Source organism: Capricornis sumatraensis, chromosome 17, assembly GCF_032405125.1.
Source record: "Capricornis sumatraensis isolate serow.1 chromosome 17, serow.2, whole genome shotgun sequence".
In the NCBI taxonomy this organism is placed as follows: Eukaryota; Metazoa; Chordata; class Mammalia; order Artiodactyla; family Bovidae; genus Capricornis; species Capricornis sumatraensis.
In genome coordinates this window covers 71,455,447-71,472,888 of record NC_091085.1, presented here as the reverse complement: position 1 = coordinate 71,472,888, position 17,442 = coordinate 71,455,447, and the positions used below count along the sequence as shown (strand labels likewise).

The 17,442-nt window shown below is 48.9% G+C and overlaps 1 protein-coding gene across 1 annotated transcript in view; it reads left to right on the top strand.

Annotated features, from left to right (window-relative positions):
* The first annotated feature begins 11,004 nt into the window (after window positions 1–11,004).
* WSCD2 (WSC domain containing 2) overlaps window positions 11,005–17,442 on the top strand; it is a 55,290-nt gene continuing 48,852 nt past the window's right edge. Inside the window, exon 1 of the mRNA XM_068990131.1 lies at window positions 11,005–11,665. Coding sequence (XP_068846232.1) covers window positions 11,287–11,665 — 379 coding nt within the window. The 5' untranslated portion in view covers window positions 11,005–11,286. The remainder of the gene's footprint in view (window positions 11,666–17,442) is intronic.

Genomic DNA, 17,442 nt, shown 5'->3' with positions numbered 1-17,442 from the left:
TTTGGGTAAGTACCAAGGAGCATGATTGCTGGAGCATCTGGCTAGACTGTGTCTAGTTTTTGTGTAGTGTATCTTTGAAGACTAACTGTAACTAACTCTTACCGAGTCCCCTTGGTTAAGAGTGCATGTTCTGAGGCCAGATAGCCTTGGTTTGAGCCCTGCTCCACCATTCCTTAGCTGTGTGACCTTGCATAGGTGACTTAACCTCTCTGAACCTCAGCTGTCTCATCTGCAAAATGAGGCTAACACATGAGATCTTTCATATAGGATTGTTGGAAGGATCAAACAAGCTGATATATAGAACAGTGCCTTGCACATGCGTGCGTGCCTGTGTGCTAAGTCGCTCCAGTCAAGTCCGACTCTGTGACGTAGGAGGCGCTCAATGAGTATTAGCACATGCGGTTACTGGAGCGCTATGTATTTTATTTATCTATTTATTTTCGGCTGTGCTGGGTCTTCGATGCTGCATGCAGGCTTTCTCTAGTTGTGGCAAGCGGGGAGAGGAGGGGCTACTCTCTAGTTGCAGAGTGCAGGCTTCTCGTTGCAGTGGCTTCTTTTGTTGCAGAGCACAGGCTCTAGGGCACACAGGCTTCAGAAGTTTCAGCTCTCAGGGTCTAGAGGGCCGGCTCAGTAGTTGTGGCTCACAGGCTTAGCTGCATCGCGGCATGTGGGATCTTCCTGGACCAGGATCAAACCGGCGTCCCCTGCATTTCAAGGCAGATTCTCAACTACTGACCCACTGGGGAAGCCCTGCTATGTCTTTTAAACACGTTAGCTTCTTTCACCCCTATACTTTCCTAACAAGGCAGAGGGGATCGTTCCTATTTTACAGATGAGGAAACTGAGTCTCACACCACTTGTTGAGATCACACAGCCACCCCGTGGCTGAGGCAGGGTCAAGCCAGAAACGTCTGACAACTAGATCTTACCCCAGATCTGACACCATTTCTCACTAAGGCTCAGCCCGATTCCCTGTCACAAGCGACGATGGCCGTAAAGTTTGCCTGTGGAGCAAGAGATGCCGGAGTCATTAGCTGGGGAAACAAAATTTTAATATTTATTCATAATGGGCACCATATGTTCCCTCTGATTTTTTTATTTAATTACATCATGGCAGATGGCTGGGTGTTAAAGGCCATTAAGCTAATGGCACTTTGCCTTCTCATTTATTTTCTCGAGTTTTGGGAAAGATGAATGAAAGGAGACGTCGATGGTGAGCTGTGAGCTCTGGGCAGTGGTGGGTGAGTCTCTGTCCTGGAAACCGAGGGAGTGAAGAGTCGGGGTTCTGGAGACTCTTCCTGGGAGGGGTGAGGATGCAAGAGACAGCACAAGCTGTGTACACATGCTCAAATATGCGGAATCTTGGATGAAAGCAATCTCGTGTTTTTGGACCCAGGAAGTAAATCTGTGTATACAGAGTGCCCATTGCAGCTTCACACAGTGGCCAGAAATCGGAGAAAAGGGTATGCACGCCCATCGTGGGCACTGTGGGCTCCTTACACTCTAGCACACCCATGAGAGAGGGGAGTGTGTCCCAGAAGCGGGGTCCACACACCAGATGAGGGTGCAAGATTCTTCCCCAGGGTTAGTTGGGTGAATGAAATTCTCCATTCCTGAAGACTGTGAGTGAAAGCCACAGGACTGGGATTTATAATGGTTATTTCTCAGACTATTTCATTACCTCTTTCACCGGCCAAGTGAGTGGTCCAGGAGCAGGAAGGATGAGAGGAACTTAGATTAAAGGAGTCTGGGGGTCCATCTAGCTGGAGAAGAAGTGTCTGAGGGATGTCTCCAAACTCACGAAGGATCCTTCCTTTGAGGCTGGAATTCAACTGAGAGGTGCAAAGTGTGAGAAAGAGGGTTGGCTCTCCTGGTGGTTTGCTGTGTGCGTGCCGTCACCTCATGACATTAAGACTAAGTTCTGTCCTTGAATTCATGCCCCACTTCTTGCTAGCTGAATGCATGGACAAGCTACTTAATCTCTGTGAGCCTTAGCTTGCCCATCTGTAAGATGGGCGTAGTCGTGCCCACACTTCACATTCATGGGAGGTCATGTATTGCTTTCTAGGAATCTGGGTGAAGATCTACATTCAGGAGGTTTAGCATAGCACTACTTATGTACAGGGAAGAAAAATGAAATATTTTACACATCTAACGATAAGGAAAAGATTGGACAAGTCAGGGTATATTCCAAGTAAAGGATACCATGGGTAAGTAGTTTATTTAGGTGAAGAGCACGCTAGTCCTTTTCCTTCCCTGGTGAAAGTTGCTCAGTCATGTCTGACTCTTTTCGACCCCATGGACTATACAGTCTGTGAAATTCTCCAGGCCAGAACACTGGAGTGGGTAGCCTTTGCCTTCATCCAGGGGATCGTCCCAACCCAGGGATCAAACCCAGGTCTCTGACGTTGCAGGCGGATTCTTTACCAGCTGAGCCACACCCTGAGTGAGGAAGAAAAACAGGGAAGGGAAAACACCAAGGCAAGGTGGTGCATCAGTCAGCTACCACTGAGGGCACCTGAGGCTGGGGAAGCTCAGGGAGCCTGTGCAAAGACAGCCTGACTTATTCCATCAGTGGGGCGAGGAGCTGGGCATTTACACACCGACTCCCATCCGTCATCGACTGAGTCTGCTTCCAAATGGCATTTGGCAGTCAATTCTATAGGTAGGGCACAGACCTCCTCTATTACAGATTTACCAGACTGGCAGAAACAAAAAGGGTGACAGCATTAAGTGTTGATGGGATTTGTAGCCGTAGGCATGCTCATCGTACATTACTGGGGAAGGTGGTGTGGGGGGATTGTCACTACAGCCATTTTAGAGAACAGATCATCATTTCCTGGGATAGTCATAAGATGCTCTCACAGGAGGACCCAGGAGTTGTACTTCTAAATATATACACACCCTGCATTATCAAAGATAACAAAGAAACAAAGATAATAGTGTTTGCAGCGACTAGGGAGGGCATTCCGTTTTGCCCAAGCTATATGAGCTGAGACTTGATGATGAGGAAGCCCTGGGAAGGAAGATGAGATCCTTGGCAGTGACAGGCAAAACCACACATATTCTCTGTAAGTCATAATAAGAGGTAACACTGACACTTGCATATATTAGTTCAGTTCAATATTTAGTCCTTATACCAGTGTGTCCTGCTATTCCCCCCTTTTTATAGACAGGGAAACTGAGGCACACAGGGGTTAATAACCACCTCAAACCATTCTAGGGAGGATCAAGTGGTGCAGTGGAAATAAGATGCTCAACACAGTGCCTATGTATTTCAGTTCAGTTCAGTTCAGTCGCTCAGTTGTGTTCGACGCTTTGCGACCCCGTGGACTGCAGCACACCAGGCCTCTCTGTCCATCACCAACTCCTGGAGTTGACTCAAACTCATGTCCATTGAGTCAGTGATGCCATCCAACCATCTCATCCTCTGTCGTCCCCTTCTCCTCCTGCCTTCAATCTTTTGCAGCATCAGGGTCTTTTTCAATGAGGCAGCTCTTTGCATCAGGTGGCCAAAGTATTGGAGTTTCAGCTTCAACATTAGTCCTTCCGAAGAATATTTAGGACTGATCTCCTTTAGGATGGACTGGCTGTATCTCCTTGCAGTCCAAGGGACTCTCAAGAGTCTTCTCCAACACCACAGTTCAAAAGCATCAATTCTTCTGGACTCAGCTTTCTTCATAGTCCAACTCTCACATCCATACATGACCACTGGAAACACCATAGCCTTGACTAGACAGACCTTTGTTGCCAAAGTAATGTCTCTGCTTTTGAATATGCTGTCTAGATTGGTCATAACTTTCCTTCAAAGGAGTAAGCGTCTTTTAATTTTATGGCTGCAATCACCATCTGCAGTGATTTTGGAGCCCCAAAAATAAAGTCTGACACTGTTTCCACTGTTTCCCCATCTATTTCCCATGAAGTGATGGGACCAGATGCCATGATCTTAGTTTTCTGAATGTTGAACTGTAAGTCAACTTTTCCACTCTCCTCTTTCACTTTCATCAAGAGGCTCTATAGTTCCTCTTCACTTTCTGCCATAAGGGTGGTGTCATCTGCATACCTGAGATTTTTGATATTTCTCCCGGCAATCTTGATTCCAGCTTGTGTTTCTTCCAGTCCAGCGTTTCTCATGATGTACTCTGCATAGAAGTTAAATAAGCAGGGTGACAATATACAGCCTTGACGCACTCCTTTTCCTATTTGGAACCAGTCTGTTGTTCCATGTCCAGTTCTAACTGTTGCTTCCTGACCTGCATACAGATTTCTCAAGAGGCACGTCAGGTGGTCTGGTATGCCCATCTCTTTCAGAATTTTCCACAGTTTGTTGTGGCCCACACAGTCAAAGCCTTTGGCATAGTCAAGAAAGCAGAAGTATATGTTTTTTTGGAACTCTCTTGCTTTTTCCATGATCCAGCGGATGTTGGCAATTTGATCTCTGGTTCCTCTGCCTTTTCTAAAACCAGCTTGAACATTTGGAAGTTCACGATTTACGTATTGCTGAAGCCTGGCTTGGAGAATTTTGAGCATCATTTTACTAACATGTAAGATGAGTGCAATTGTGCAGTAGTTTGAGCATTCTTTGGCATTGCCTTTCTTAGGGATTGGAATGAAAACTGACCTTTTCCAGTCCTGTGGCCACTGCTGAGTTTTCCTGGCTGGCATATTGAGTCTTTTTGCTGGCATATTGAGTCCAACACTTTCACAGCATCATCTTTTAGGATTTGAAATAGCTCATTCAACTGGAATTCCTGTGTATTTGGTATTAGCAAATGCCAGTGGTTTCTGATATTGTTACTATTTAGCCAAGACCAAAAGGTAACCACTGACCTGGGCTCCCAGTTTTTTGGAGGTCCCCAGGTGGATCTCTTACCCAGAACCATGAAGAAGTTGAACTTTCGCAAACCTGATTCCTCAGCATCTTTTTCTTGGCAAGTTTGGATGGTCAGGGAATCAGCTGGTGTCTGGGCTTGTGCCCTGAGGTCAAGTTCAGGGAGTTGTGGAAAGAGAACCAGGCCCCTGCCGAGCCTTATGGGCTTCCAGCCAGACATACCTGCTCCCCAGAATCTGGAGTGGGAAGCACAACAGCCCCACCAGGGAGGGAGCCGTGGGACAAGCTGTACCTCCCGTTTTCCCTTCCCTCAGGGCAGCTCTGCCCTGCCCATCATATTCTTGGCAGCTCAGCACCCGAGGTTCATTCTGGTGCTAAAAATAGGCTGTGTTTAGACACTCTGGGGCTCCAGCTAGAAACATGAACTGCAGTAACCAAACACTGTCATTCCTGCAAAGAGGGCCTCTCGGCCTCCCTGTCACGGCAACTCATGCCAACCCAGGGAGGGAGGCAGGGTAGGGGGTTTGTGCCACTTTCAGCAGATGGGAAAACTGATGCTCAGAGCAGGTCTCACGTGAAATGCAAAGGGATGAAGCTGTGATAGCCAGCTTTTAAGGAACACCATCTCTGCTCCTGTGGGTGATCTCATCAAGTCCTCCCCAAGACCCTGCGAGGGAGACTTCTAGGGGCTACCCACTTTGCTGAGAGAAAACAGCAGCTCAGAGAGGTGAAGACACCTGTCGAGTCTTGTTAATGCGATTCTGGCTTCCAGCTTGTAATGAACAGCCGGAAACAGACGGGAAGGGGCAGCTGGAGGCCAAGGCGTGCCCCCAGCCCAGGGTGGAACATACATAAGCTACGGAGTCCGGGACACCAATCACACCTACTTTGCAGGTTGCCAGGAGGAAGGAGTTGGTTAGAGGTTTGTAAAACCTTCAAACACAGTGTTCAGCCAGTGGCAGTTACTTCCATTCCCCAGTTCTGTCTGGAGAGACACAGACAAAGAGAGATGGAGAGAGACTTGGAAAGAAAGAGAGAGAAGGGAGAGGAAGGATGATGGGTGGACAAGAGTGACAGACGTTTCCCTGGGGGAGGTGGGATAGGCTCAGCGGGGGCCCCTGTACCCTAGGACCACCCGGAGCTGAGAAGCGCAGGATGCTGCTGCGGGGGGCCCTGCATTTGCAACTCCCTCCGGCTGTCACTCGGGGATTTGGCTCATGGCAGGGACCCGTGGTGGAGGTTCAAGTTCTCTGATTCTTCTCACTATTTTCTGTGCCAGTGTTCCCTGGGGGCTTACCGGCCTCCAGAGGATGGGGCTGACGTAGCGAGAGCACACACAGGGTCCCAGTGAGCAGACCTGCCCCTCCCCCATGCCCATGGGGCTCAGATTCCAGGGCGTTCTCCTTCCAGGTGCCCTCCTCCACCTCCCAGCGCTGGCAGTTTGGTGTGGGCAACTCGAGTCAGCATCCGCCTTCCCCAGGAGGAGCCCCCTTCCTCAGAATCCGCGCCCCCGCTTTCCCCGACCCCACGTCCAGCACCACCGTTGCCTCAGTCTCTCTGTTCCCTGCCAGCTTCTAATGAGCTCATTATCTTCTTAAAACCCATTTGGCACCCACTTAGAGAAAAGATGTGTTGAAATGTAAAAGAACGGGAAAGGAACAACAAAAAGGAGCTAGACCCAGAAACGTCCTCAGAGAGACAGAGAGCCACAGGGGACACCACAGCGGAAATCTTCGCTGTCTCCTTACCCGCGGCAGATGTGGGGCTTGCTGGCGGCAAGGGGCTCTGAAGGCAGCTCACGTGTGCTCACGGGAGGGGAGGGGCTGAGGGCTTTTCTTGAGCACCCACTATGTGCCAGATGCACAGAGTACAATTTTTGTTTAATTGGGGTATAGTTGCTTTACAACGCTGTGTTGGTTTTCTGGTATACAATGAAGTGAATCGGCTATATGTGTACATATATCCCCTCTCTCTTGGACTTCCCTCCCACCCTGCACCCCCATCCCACCCATCGAGGTCACCACGGAGCACCAAGCTGAGCCCCCTGTGCTCTTCCTAGTTTTTAATGCAATCCTCCAAGCAATCTATTTGGGGGGGGGTGTCAAGCTTCTTATGTCCACTTCACAGGTCAGGAGCCTCGGTGGCTGAGAAGAGGTGTCTTACCCCAGCCACACAAGTGGTGGATGGAAGAGGCGGGATTTGAGCCCAGGTCCTTCTGCCTGCAGAGTCCATGCTCTTGCCTGCATGCCTCTGGAAGGGCTGGTGTCCCCCCAACCGCCTATTCCCATGAGGGCTGCTGGTCTTTCTTCATCCTGGCCCAGCTGCGGAAATCTCTGCCATGGGCGTGATTTACATGGAATACCAGGGGACACCCCTCACTGCCCAGAGGTTTTTAAGCTGATAAGAGGCTGGTCTTTCCAAAGTGTCGGTGTGACCATGAAACTTCAGTTAGAGCATAGTCCAGGCAGACTTCTGAGCTTGGCATTCAAGGCTCTGCAGGGTCTGACTCCAACCCACCACTTCACTGCCTTCTTACCATGCCCTAAGCTCCTCTATTGGCTCAGAAGGTAAAGCGTCTGCCTGCAATGCGGGAGACCCAGGTTCGATCCCTGGGTCGGGAAGATCCCCCCTGCAGAAGGCCATGGCAACCCATTCCAGTATTCCTGCCTGGAGAATCCCATGCACGGAGGAGCCTGGTGGGCTATATACAGTCCTTGGGGTCGCAAAGAGTCAGACACGACTGAGCAACTTGACTTCACTCACTAAGCCCCTCAGCTGCCTCCAACCCAGTTCCCTGCCCTGGGTATGTGCTGTCCCTCCTCCCTAAAGTGTCCTTCTGCTGTTTATTCACCCAGAAAGCTGACTCTTCCTGCAAGACCTGCCAGCTTAAAGACCCCTTCTGGAGGGAAGCCCTCTCTGATTCCCGTCAGGGCAGCTTCAGACCCTCACTTCTCGGGGCTCCCACATTCCGGGGCCTCTTACCCCAGGGTGCAGAAACCCCTTGACATTGTAAGCCAATATCTAGGAACTTTTGTGCAAGCGCTCTTCTCTGGGCATATGCCTGTAGGTTTTTTTTTTTTTTTTTAACCATATTCTCAAAGGAATACAAGACTAGAATAGATGTGTGGTTAGGGACACAAGCTGTGAAATCAGATGAGCCCAGGTTCACAAGCCAGCTGCCACGTACCAGCTGTGTGGCCCTGGAAAAGTTACTTTATCATCCTGTGCCTCATTCCTCTCCGCTTTGAAATGGACCTAGATCTGCCTCGTTGGATTGATACGACGATTAAATCAGAGCATTATGCTTGTAGAGCGGTATCTGGCATATAATAAGTGCTCGATGAACATTAGCTGTTAATATTAATTTCTGTTTTATATCTTATACATACAGCTACTGTGGGATTTATCTTTGTCTCTCTGCCTGGAAAATTCCATGGACAGAGGTTGGGCTGCAGTCCATGGTGTTGAGAAGAGTCGGACACAACTAATTTCGACTTCACTTCCGCTTTTCACTTTCATGCATTGGAGAAGGAAATGGCAACCCACTCCAGTGTTCTTGCCCGGAGAATCCCAGGGATGCGGGAGCCTGGTGGGCTGCTGTCTATGGGGTCGCACAGAGTCGGACACGACTGAAGCGACTTAGCAGCAGCAGCAGCAGCTCTAGTATAGTGATTTGATGTGGTGATCATTTAAATTGCTCTCTCTCTCAGTAAACTCTGAATTCTTTGAAAGCAGCAACTCTGAATTATTTTTCTTCCAAATTATTTATTTCCGCATTCCAAGCACATGCACGGTAGGCAAGTAAGACATGTTGCTAAATGAATGGAGGAATGGGCGGATGAATGGGTGGGTGGGGAGCTGGGTGAATGAGTGGGCTGCTCCAATTCAGATGAATAGATAGATGAATGAATGGGTGATGGATGGATGGGTGGATGGATTAATGAACAGATGAATGATGAATGGATGGAGGGGTAGGGGAATTGATGGATAGATTAAAGAATGAATGATGGATGGGTGAATAGACTGTGACTTAATGGATGGATGGATGGGTAGGTGGACTGCTGAATAGATTAAAGAATGATGGATGGATGAACAGAGAGTTTGACCCCACAAGAGCATGCGTTTGGGGCTGTCTTGTTCATTGAACAGTTCCAAGCGCTTACAACGATAGCTAGCGCATGTAGGTGCTCAGTGCTTAATTCTTGAATGAATAGGATGGCATATGGAGGAACGCTGGACTCTACCTTGAACCCCAGTTAAACTCTCATGCTGCTCTCTGGATTTGGTAGGGGCTGTCACCATTCAAATCACCCATTGGCTGGCTGACACTTGAATCCCTTGCAGTGGCCAAGATTGTCATGAGGCCCCCTGCTGGTGGTGATATGAAACCACATAAGGCAAATGGAGTTCTTTTTTCTTTTTTTCCACTTTCTAATTTACAATCTATTTTCTTCCAGACTGCTGATCCTGAGTGTTTACTGAAAAAACCATGGTTGTCAAACCTTTGTGCTCGTGATCATCACCTAAGAGCACCTGGTTACACCTGTAGGTTTCCTCCTCAACCAGAAATTCCGATTGGAGACATTAGGAATCTTCATGGATAGCCAGGCTCCCAGGGGATGCTGAATCAGATGCTCCTCGGACCACACTCTGAGGGGCCCTCATAGAATGAGCCGCCACTGGCCACCGGGAGCAGGTGGAGACGGGCTGCTGCTTCGGGGGCTGTCTCGGAACTCCCAAGTGATGCCCTGACCGTGTGGGAGAAAGAGTCAAAAAGTGGGGGTTCGGAGCTGTGCTTTGGTGTTAGGACCATCCTAGGTTCCAATCCCACCTCCACCACTCACCAGCTGTGTGTTCTCAGTTTCCTCATTTGTAAAATGGGAAATAGTCACTTCCCGTGGGAACGTGGGGAAGAGTAATACACCCAGAAGGCTCAGTACAAAGCAGAGCGTGCCAAGTGCAACAAATACTGAGTGAATGCGTATGTTGCTAAATAATCTGCTTTCCTTCCTTCTCCTTTTCCTCCTTGGACAGAAGAGAGGGACTCTGGATTTGAACTCTTCCATTACAATGTGATCCTGGTGAGAGAAGGAACTGTGTCTCTTGGGTTCACAGCTTTATTTCCAGCACCTAGAACAGAGCCTGGAGGAGGGCATGGCAACCCACTCCAGTATTCCTGCCTGAAAAATCCCATGGACAGAGGAGCCTGGTGGGCTACAGTCTACATGGGGTCCCAAAGAGTCGGACAGACTGAAGCGAATTCGCACACGTGCAGGATGTGCCTGCTACATAGTAGGTCTTCTATAAATATGTGTTTGGGGGGAAAGATGAACAAATTTGATCTAGTTCAGTATCAGCCACGTCCAGCAGACAGTCTGGCAAAGACCTAGGAAGTACATTTGGACTTAAAGTAACCCCCATGAGTCAGCATATATTTGACAAACATGCAGATGTATTGGGCTTAAGAAGGCCTTCCCCCATGGCTCAGCAGTAAAGAATCCACCTGCAATGCAGGAGATGCAAGAGGTGCAGGTTCGATCCCTGGGTTGGGAAGATCCCTTGGAGAAGGGAATGGCAACCCACTCCAGTATTTGTGCGTGAAAGATCCCCTGGACAGAGGAGCCTGGTGGGCTACAGTCCACGGGGTCACAAAGAGTCAGACATGACTGAGCACTGAGCAGTGGGGCTTAAGGACCTGAGCTTGTCCGAGATAAAGCTTGTCCCGAGACGAGGACCAGTAGGGGTCGCTTTTACCCAGCACTGCTGGGTTCTCTGGGCCACTGGTTTCCTCCCTCTCTGGACTCTGCATGGCCCCCTCCCCTGAGAATGTTCAAGAAAGCTTCACATTCTGGCCTCTGCCAGGAGGTTTCTTATGTCTGGACCTGTGCTCTTTTGCAGGTGGCAGCCCTGAGCCCTAACACTTCACCAGATGAAAGGCTGCCGCTTGTGTTTCCACCAGGCGGACAGACCGAGCTTGGTCCCCAGCTGGGGAAGAGGCCCTCTGTGCATTAACCCAGCTCCTATAGGCCTGAGCATCGGAGAAGGGGCAAGAAGCGAACTCCAGCTGCCTGTGAACCCTCACAGCATCCTCCTCCCGTTGCTATTTTCCAAGTTCTTTGGGAATTCTGAGGCAGAGAACAAGATGCAGGAAAATGGGACCAACTCCTGAGTGCCCTGAACCTCAGCACCGCTTTCCTGGCCCAAAGAAGCTCACCTTGACCTCGGGAGGGCTGCTGAACCCTGTCCTCTCTTCTCTTGGCGTCAGCCAAGCATTGGACTTGCCCTCCTGCCCTGGACTTGGCAGTCACCTTCACAGCGGGATTAAGACTGAAGACCCCCAGGGGCTCCATCCCTAAGGGAAGATTGAGGAACAAAGCCCTCCTCCATTCTCTCCCTGGACCACACCCCCCAACCCCCAGCTGAGCCCCAGCGATCCAGTCCGGAATGATCCCACTATGGCCAAGCTCTGGTTCAAATTCCAGCGGTACTTCCGCAGGAAGCCTGTGCGTTTCTTTACCTTCCTGGTGCTCTACCTGACGGCTGGGAGCCTTGTTTTCCTTCACTCTGGTTTTGTGGGTCAGCCTGCCGTCTCCCAGAACCAGGCCAACCCCGCTGTGGGGGTCCCAGTGGAGGGCGCTGAGCTGACCTTCCTGGGTGACTTAAATCTGGGCAGAGGCTTCCGGGACACAGGTGAAGTCTCAAGCATCGCCCGCAGGTACGGACCCTGGTTCAAGGGCAAGGACGGGAATGAGAGAGCCAAGCTAGGGGACTACGGGGGAGCCTGGAGCCGGGCCCTCAAGGGGAGGGTCGTCCGGGAGAAGGAGGAGGAGCGAGGTAAGAGGGGTGAGCCTCTGGGCTGGAAGGTGGCCGCGGACAAGGGAGGGGGATGATGATACTCATGATATTATGGTAACAGCTGCCAGCGTTCAGTGTTGCCTAGGAACCAGCCATCATATATGCAGGAGGTTTCGCAGAGGAGAAAACTGAAGCTCAGAGACATTAGGTAGCTTGCCCAGGGTCACACAGCTTATAAACATCCACGCTTAGAGCTGAACCCTGAATCTGTCAGAGGTCAACATCTGACCCTCCCGTGCCTTTATAGCCCTTGTTACATGCAGCTGAACATCAAAACCCTGAGCATCTGTTGAGCACTTACTAAGGGCCAGGTACTTTTCCAAGCACTTGACAGGCATCAAATTACAGCCACAACTCCATGTGATAGGAGCTATTATTCCCATTTTAAAGATGAGGAAACTGAGGCCCCGGGAGCCTAAGGTCACACAGCTAGCTAGTGGCAGAGCTTCTGTTCCCTGCAGTCTGCCTCCCCGTCCACTTAGCTGGATCGCTTGGTGAGGGCGCTCAGAGGACTTCGTTTCATTGCATTTTCTTAGCCTGTCACATTCAAATTGGGCTTTTCTTCCTAAGTACCTCACCTCACTTGATTTTCACTACACTCCATGGTCTTAAGGAATGTGATCCTATGCCCAGTTAACACACATGGAAACAGGGTTGGAGAAGTGCAAACATTCCCCAAGGCCACATAGCTGGTCAGTGACAAGTTCAAAGCAGACACATCTGGCCTGGATGCTGGCTCTATGACTACTTCCCAGGGTCAACCGATGTCCCCTCATCGGAGCAGCGTTCTGGGGAGGACCCCACAACTCCTGCAATTCATGAGATTAACACGAATGGACATTTCCAGAATCTCAGCCAGATGGTTTGGGAGGATCTACCACCAATCAGGACAGAAGGAAACCCTCCCCAACCCTTGTGTTCCCTGCCACACATCACACTTCCGCTGTGATTCAACTTGTGGAAAAACCCCTTCTGCCCCCGTGGAAGGAAGCAGGGCTATTGGAGGGGACTTGTCCTGGGGAGCATGTTTCCCTGCTTCAGTCCCAACCTGCGTCTGGCTCAGGAGCCATCAAGAAGACCCCATCATCTTACCCTCAGGAATTTCCTAGAATTCCACTTCCTTAAAAACTTCACAGGGCAGTGAAGGAGAAGGTGAGAGGCAGCAGAATGGCTTAGAGGACTTGGATTCATAGTCCAGCTCCACTCCAACCAGTCACGTAGTCCAAGCAAGTGGCTTGACCTTTTCATGCCTCAGTTTTGTCATCTGTAAAATGGGAACAATGGCCTCCTTCCTGCCAGGCTTCTCCTGACAGTTTGATGAGACATGATTATGGAAACACCTAGCATGATGCCTGCACAGAGGAGAGTCTTAGGGGTGATCGGGAAGGTCTTGCGGATCCACCTGGGTAAGGGACCCCATCTTGTAGGCATAGCTGAGGTGTGAGGTGCTACCCTGATGGAGAAATTCCCTCACTGCCTTCTCCAATCACCAAGCTTCATCTCATCCCAGCCACTCCAAACTCTTTCTGCTACTTTGCAAGCCCCATCAAACTTATGATAAATTCCAGAGCCCCCAGCATGACCCACCATGTTATAACACTTGGCATTACATGTTGTAACATTAACGTGTAACACTTCCCACCCACTTCACCACACATCTCTCTCTATTTTGCTTGTTGCTACTCATTAAACACATCAATCCCGGTCCTACCTCAGGATCTTTTTATAGTTAGTCCCTTCCATCTGGGATGCTCTTCCCTATATCTTTGCATGGCCCCCTTCCTCCCTTCCATCAGGTCTCCAGTCAAACCGTGCCATCCCGTAGAGGTCTTCCTGGAATGCCCTAAAGTAGCCCCATTTTGTGCCTGGTCAGGACCACATTATCCCCAGTTCTATTTTTGTCACAGTACGTATCACCATCTGAAAGTATCTTGCTTCTATTTGCTTCCTTAGATTTTTAATTCCTGAAATTTTCTTTGCTTGTTCTATTTTTGGCTGCTCTCGGTCTTGGTTGCTGCACGGGCTTTCTCTAGTTGAGAAAAGCAGGGGCTCGTCTCTAGTTCCACAGGCTAATCATTCCAGTGGCTTCTCTTGTTGTGGAACACAGGCTCTGGGCATGCGGGCTTCAGTAGTTGCAGCAGGCAGACTCAATAGTTGTGCTACACAGGCTGAGTTGCCCCACGGCATGTGAGATCTTCCTGGACCAGGGATCGAACCAGTGTCCCCGGCATTGCAAGGTGGATTCTTAACCTCTGGAAGCACTTTTCTTCCTTATAGTCTATCTCTGCTACTAGACTGTCAGCTCCATGAAGGCAGAGACAGTACCTGTCCTGATTGCTTCGTTCTACCAGCACCTTGGACAGCACCAGAAACAAAGCTGGTGCTCAGTGCCTCCTGGCTGTATAAACGAGTCGCTGGATGGACAGATGAAAGAATGACCAGCCTGCTGCCTGGTCACAGCTCTGCTCTTCCTCCCGGTCTCAGCTTAGTTCACCTCCAGAAAATTGTCCTGACCCCCCTCCAGGCTTAATCAAATGTTCCTTCTCTGTGCTCCCTGTCATGGCCCTTACATGAACGGTAATTTCCTGTGTTTGTTGAGGTCCTCTAAGAGAATATAATTCCCTAATGGCGTGGTTGATACATCCAGCAACAACAGAAACACCACCCCCATTTATTATGAGGATGAAATACCACCACCACCATTACAAGTAATTATTACCATTCCTTGAGCACTTACTTTATGCCAGCCACTGTTCTATTTGCTTTTCATATGTTATTTGAATGAAATGATATATTTAAAATGCTTATCAGATCTCCTGATTTATAATAATAGGTCACTTAACAGTTGCTGCCACTAATATTAATAGTAGTAGAAATAGTGGCTAAATATATATTGAATGGTTATTATAGGCTAGACCGTCATTGCCTTATGTAATCATCGCAACAACTCAACAAGTTAAAGACTATTATTATCCTATTTTACAAATGCAAAAAGTAAAAACTCAGAAGAAGTCAGTTACCCCAGGTTACCCAGGTGGTGAGTAGAGGAACTGAGGTTTGAAGCAAGATTCATTTAATTCCAAAGCTTGTGAGCCTTCTTCTCTACCATGCTACCCCACCCCTTGCTTCTGGAAATCTTAGATATTTTATAAAGTATAAAGAGAGACAGAAGAGAAAATAAAGAAGCCTGGAGCGCAGAGCTCTCAGCAGGCAGCTTTGAAATCAGGCAGTCTTATTAAGAAAACACAAATTCAGACTGTCCTTGATTAACTTATTCAGAGTTCGGCAAGGAACGACAACATATTAGATTAACGCTAATCACAATGAGACGCTTCCTTGACCTGATGCTAAACACATTTGGTTTTTATCTAAAGTTGGCAAGGGCTCTGCTTGATGCAACGATGCAAGACTCAAGCTGTAAAGGACTCGGAGCCCATCATGGGACAGGAAGGGAGGGTGGAGCTGCTCCCAGGCTGGGCTGGGGTTGGTCAGGAAGTCTGACTTCCTGGGTGGAGCTGGCACCTGCAACATGCCAGTCACCTTGCTAGGCTTTCAAGATCCTGCGCTCTGAGCAGCCACATGAGGGTTCAAATCCCAGTTCTGCGGTGGCTTGTGAAGCTCTGGGCAGGTCACCTCAGTTTCCTTTGGGAGGTAAAAGATACTTAACATCAGATGTCTGTTGTGATGATTATATAAGATAAATCGATGGCATGCTCTCTAAAGGCCAGGCACTGTTCTAAACACTTTGCAGCTGGTATATCCCATAGTCTTCTTGGCAGCCCAGTTAAGTAGACACTGTCATTAACTCCCCCTTCCAGGGAGGAAACAGAAGCACAGAGAGGTTAGGTAACCTGCCCGAGGTTAACCAGCAGGAGGAGAGGTTAAATCAATATTTGAACCCGGGAGGTTTGGATCTTACACTTGAACCCTAAGCACTATGTCGTCTCAGTTCTCAGTGCACAGAGAGTGTTCAGCACAGACCCTGGAACCCAGTAAGCACTTAGTGCATGCTGGCTATTATTATTAATATTGTAATCCTGTAGGAGAGAACAGAGGCGATGTGACTTGCCTTAGGTGACCCCGTTGTCGGGAGCACAGCCAGGAACCGACTCCAGCTTGATTTCAAAGTCTGTGCTGTTTCTGTTTCCCCCACCCCAGGTTACAGAGGGTGTTGGGCTGGGCTTGAAGAAGGACACAAGAGATTTAGTCAGCATTTTTGGAAGTGACCGCAGGGCTCCCACTTCCCACCTCCTCCAGCAAAAGATGCAATCTCTGCAGGTTATGGAGGGTCAGCTCTGGGTCAAACTGTGTGCTCATGCTCAGCCTTATGTCTGTAGGAAGTATTAAACTCTTTTTCATAGGTGAAGAAACGGAGGCTCAGAGAGGTTAAAGGACTTGTCCCATGACACACAGTTGCCAAGCAGCAGAGGAGACTCCTACCCAACTCTTTTTACATCCGAAGCTCTCTTCTTTAAAAAAAATAATAATAATTTTGTTTATTTGTTTTTGGTTGTGCTGGGTCTTTGCTGCTGCATGCCCTTTGCTCTAGTTGCAGCTAGCGGGAGCAACTCTCTAGCAAGGGTGCCCGGGCTTCTCGTTGCAAAGCACGGGCTCTGGGACGAGCAGGCTTCAACGGTGCAGGCTTTGTAGTGAGCACACTTAGCTGCTCTGAGGCATGTGCGGTCTTCCCAGATCAGGAATCAAACCATGTCTCCTGCATTGGCAGGTGGATTCTTTACCACTGAGCCACAGGTTCAGTTCAGTTCAGTTCAGTTCAGTCACTCAGTCGTGTTCGACTGTTTGCGACCCCATGGACTGCAGCACACCAGGCCTCCCTGTCTATCACCAACTCCCGGAGTTTACTCAAACTCATGTCCATAGAGTCGGTGATGCCATCCAACCATCTCATCCTCTGTCATCCCCTTCTCCTCCTGCCTTCAATCTTTCCCAGCATCAGAGCTTTTCAAATGAGTCAGCTCTTCACATCAGATGGCCAAAGTATTGGAGTTTCAGCTTCAGCATCAGTTCTTCCGATGAATATTCAGGATTGAGTTCCTTTAGGATGGACAGGTTGGATCTCCTTGTAGTCCAAGGGACTCTCAAGAGTCTTCTCCAACACCACAGTTCAAAAGCATCAATTCTTTGGTTCTCAGCTTCCCATAGTCCAACTCTCACATCCATACGTGACCGCTGGGAAAACCATAGCTTTGACTAGACGGACTTTAGTCGGCAAAGTAACGTCTCTGCTTTTGAATATGCTATCTAGGTTGGTCATAACTTTTCTTCCAAGGAGTAAGCGTCTTTTAATTTCATGGCTGCAGTCACCATCTGCAGTGATCTTGGAGCCCCCCAAAATAAAGTCTCTCACTGTTTTCATTGTTTCCCCATCTATTTCCCATGAAGTGATGGGACCAGATGCCATGATCTTCGTTTTCTGAATGTTGAGCTTTAAGCCAAGTTTTCACTCTCTTTCACTTTCATCAAGAGGCTCTTTAGTTATTCTTTGCTTTCTGCTATAACCGTGATATCATCTGCATATTTGAGGTTATTGATATTTCTCCTGGCAATCTTGATTCCAGCTTGTGCTTTATCCAGCCTGGCATTTTGCATGATGTACTCTGCATTTAAGTTAAATAAACACAGTAACAATGTACAGCCTTGACATACTTCTTCCCGATTTGCAACCAATCTGTTGTTCCATGCCCAGTTCTAACTGTTGCTTTAAAAAGATCCAGAGCCACCAGGGAAGCCCCCAA